General features: G+C 39.2%; 1 protein-coding gene across 1 annotated transcript in view; it reads right to left on the reverse strand.

Annotated features, from left to right (window-relative positions):
* PIEZO2 (piezo type mechanosensitive ion channel component 2) overlaps nt 1-4,127 on the reverse strand; it is a 778,516-nt gene that overhangs the window by 180,142 nt on the left and 594,247 nt on the right. The window contains exon 12 of the mRNA XM_042782059.1: nt 1,761-1,903. Within this exon, the coding sequence (XP_042637993.1) occupies nt 1,761-1,903 (143 nt within the window). The remainder of the gene's footprint in view (nt 1-1,760; nt 1,904-4,127) is intronic.

Below are 4,127 nucleotides of genomic sequence, written 5' to 3' on the forward strand. Positions count from 1 at the left end.
GAACCCAGGAGAGAGGTGGTGGGTGCTTTGGGAGGAAGGGTTGGTGAAAGGGCTGGAGGGAGGCAGCATGTTTGGCTTTGCAGTAATAGGCCTTGGGTTACTGCTGGTAATCCTGTCTTCCTCTTGTGAGATTAGAGGAGGTCAGGACATGTGGCCTCCTTGCCGTTTTTGCAGATGTGCTATAAGAATGTCCATATAAATAGAACTAATAGGAGGCAAAGTTATAACTTCTTAGCTATAGGCAAGCACACTGAGAGAGAGAGTTGTTGGGCCCATGGGTTTGGAACCATGGTTGTGGGGGGCATCAAGCTCAATAGGCATAACATACTACATAGAAACTCTCTTCTACATCCTATTTTGGTGAGTAGCAATTGGAGTCTTAAAAGCTTGCTATCAGCCATCTAGATGCAACAATTGGTCTCTCCTCATCTGGAACAAAAAAAATTAAAGAATCCAAAGAGGCATGGAAATAATTAGTTCAAGGGCCTAGTGGACCTATATGACTTTGAGACCAGAAGAACAAGATGGTACCCAGCTACCATGGTCAACCACTTGGACATGGATCAGTGCAGGAGATCCTGGATAGAGTGGAAGAAAAATGTGGAACGAAATTCAAAAGCATAAAAAAAGACCAGGCTTACTGGTCTGATAGAGACTGGTGATTCTCCTGAGACTATACCCCTAGTCACCCTTCGGGCCTGGAATTGGACTCAGTCTCATGGCTTCCAGCCAAACAATAGACAGGCATATTAGGTGAACATTGACACCAGGTAGGTACACTCCTTAGAACAATCAATCATGGGAGATCAGAAGCGTAGTATTTTTACAGGGAGATAGTAGCTCAGAGGGTGGGAATGCACAGAAAAGGACACAGGGAAAAGGTAACAACGGTAACCACAAGGAGGAAGTGGGAAAAAAACTGTTATGTTATGGGGATTGCAACCAATGTCATGAAACAAAATGTGTATGAACTGTTGTATGGAAAATGAATTTGCTCTGTACACTTTCACTCAAACCACAATAAAATAAATAAATAAAAAGTTTTTAATGCCTTAATTACATGTTCTTTAATCATGGAAATTGGGATGTAGAATCTCCATTATGTTGTCTAGTAGGTCCGGCTTCAGAGTTGTCTAATAGTTTAGTATATTTATACTTAGTATTTTTGAATAAAGACATCATTGTAATAAAAGAGGCTCTTGGCATTTCTATTTCTGTCTGTTTGGCTCCAGGGAAAGCTTCCAGGGGAAGCAGGCACGTCTAAAACATTAATAATGTGGCAATGGCCACATTTCTAATGAAAGTTCTGGTCTATTACCTGTTTTCACAATTTATTTTTTCTATTTAGTAACAAAACTTGTAAAGTCCCCCCCCACCCCCGCCGCCCCGTTAAACTGTATTTCTTTACACAGAAGACTAAGTTTATCTAGCTTAGAGAGAAAAACAACAAAACAAATGTAGACTCTTTTGAGTTCAAAATCAGAATCGTAAATTGCATTTCTAAGTTCAACATTTAAAGCCTAAGATTTTCTATTGTTCAAAGTAGAGGCTGATATATAGAAAATATCAAAAAGTAATCAAAACAGCACCAACTAATTTTATTTAAGAATAGACTTTATAATCCAATATGAACTATGTTTAATTCAGAGGAACTTAATTTCAACCTCCTCTGAGATATAGTAGTGATATTTATTAGAAATTGAAGTTGAATTACACACAGGGTTTTCTGGGAAATATTTTGACTGAATGTCTATACATACCATCATAGCTATAAGAGCACAAATGTAACTCTGTTTCATAATAAACTGGAACACAGAGACCATGGCGTGAACTTTAACACTTCTTTTTTCCTCATAGCTCCTTTCCTCTTCAAATTCTTCTTTTTTGTTCTCTTCTTTCTTTTCTAGATGGACAAAAACTTTATATAACTACTTAGGCAAATATGTAATTTTGTATACATGTCTCAAGCAGTGCAGCACATGTATGATTTCAGCATAGGCTTTTACTTAAAACTTCTGAAATCTTTTCTATTTAATAAAACCCAACCCATTGCTATACAGTTGATTCTGACTCACAGCAACCCTATGGGACAGAATAGAAATGTTCCATAGGATTTCCAAGGCTGCCATTCTTTAAGGAAGCAGATTGCCACCTCCTTCTCCTGTAGAGTGGTTGGTGGATTCAAATCACAAATGTTTCGGTTAGCAGCTAAGTACTGTGCCACTTGTACTGGGCTCCTCCATTTAATAAAGCCTTTAGAATTCACACAGAATCACTGAGTAAGTGTAATGGAACCCAGTACTCGGAAATTTATGGGCCCTCAATGGTTCCTGCCTCCTGGTATTCATGCCTGTATGTAACTCCACCTCTTGAATGTAGGTGGGAATTGTGACTGGCTTCCTACAGATAGAACTCTCCAGAAGTGATGGAATGCTACTTCCAAGATGAGGTTAAAAAGGACTGTGGTTTTTACTGTGGGCAAAAACCCATTCTTTCACTCACTTGTTCTGAAAGAAGCCAGCTGTCATGTTAGGAGCCACCCTACAAACAGAACCAGTTGGCAAGAAATTGGACAGCAACTGAGACTGGCCAATAGCCACACAGTAATCTGAAAGCAGTTCTTCCCTTAGGTGAGCCTTCGGGTGAGACCATAACTCCTGCCAAAGTCTTGACTGCAAAGCCACGAGAGACCTTGAGCCAGGGAAACCCAAATTAATTGCATTCACAGCCTAGCTCACAGAAACTGTGAGGTAAGAGATATTGTAAATTGCTAACTTTGGGAGTAATTGTTTTCTCAGTACTAGATAACTAGTACACAGTATATATGGAATATGGATATAATGAAAATATGGAAAACCAAGCAACCAAATACAGATCCATTTTGCCAAAGTGAAATGTGTGGTCCACAACTTCCTGTTAAGTTATGAAAGAGGAAGAAATTCATGCTGAGGATGTATGTTGTTGTTGTTGTTATGTATCACCAAGTTGGACCCAACTCATAGCGACCTCTCCTTGGGTTTCCGAGGCAGTATCACTACAGAAGTAGATTGCCCAACCTTCCTTCCGAGGAGTGGCTGGTGGGTTTGAACTTCCAGCTTTCTAGTTAGCAGTCAAGTGCCTTGGGCACTATGCAACCAGAGCTCCTTGAGGCTATATAGAAAGCTCAAATACTGGCAGGAGAGGATATATGATGGTGTTGGGGAGAGAAAAGCAACAACAGAAAAGTTCTGGAACAAGTGTGAAGAAAAGGCCCTACAGTTGTAATGAAATCTGTTGTAATATCACAGATGAAGTAATAAGAGATATACTTAAGGGAAATGTTCCTTCTCTCTTTCTTGTTCAAATTAAATGGGTTACACAGAAATGGGCTAGAGCAGGGAGTAAAGTGTAGTTTCCATGCATACCTACCCCTGTAGGTGTCTTATGGGAGCCTCCAAAGGAGGCTTTGGCATTTCTGTATGCAGAAGCTCACTGCCTTACCTTCCTCTAATGAATGCCAGGGTAGGAGAAGCCTTGGTTTGATATGAGAAAGTCCATGGAGCTTAGGGGTGTCAGGAGAAACAAATTCTGGTGGATTTTTTTCCCCAAAAATGGTGTATCAGCAAGTTTTATTTCAAATTTCTTTTATTTTTAATGGAATATCCCCCTTGGTGAAGTGTCTATTCATGTCTTCTTCTAATTTTTTAGTTGGATTGTGTGTCTTTGTGTTATTGAGGTATTGGAGTTATCTATAAATTCTAGAGATAAGTGTCAGATATGTCATTAGCAAATATTTTTCCCCAATCTGTAGGTTTTCTTTTGACTCTTTTGGAGAAGTCTTTGGAAGCACATAAAAATTTAATTTTTAGAAGGTCCCAATCATTTGGTTTCTCTTCTGCTGCTTCTGCATTTTGAGTTATGTTTGAGAGTCTATTCATGCCATATATTAGGGCCCCTAAATTTGCCCCTAGATTTCCCTTGAGGAACTCTATAGTTTTAGGTTTCACATTTAAGTCTTTGATCCATCTGGAGTTAGTTTTTGTGTATGGTGCAAGGTACAGATCTTGTTTCATTTTTCTGCAAATGGATCTCCAGTTTTGCCAGCACCATTTATTAAACAAACATTCTTTTCCCCATTTAATGGATTT

Source organism: Orycteropus afer, unplaced genomic scaffold, assembly GCF_000298275.1.
Source record: "Orycteropus afer afer isolate SDZICR_OR568_19922 unplaced genomic scaffold, OryAfe1.0 scaffold00232, whole genome shotgun sequence".
In the NCBI taxonomy this organism is placed as follows: Eukaryota; Metazoa; Chordata; class Mammalia; order Tubulidentata; family Orycteropodidae; genus Orycteropus; species Orycteropus afer.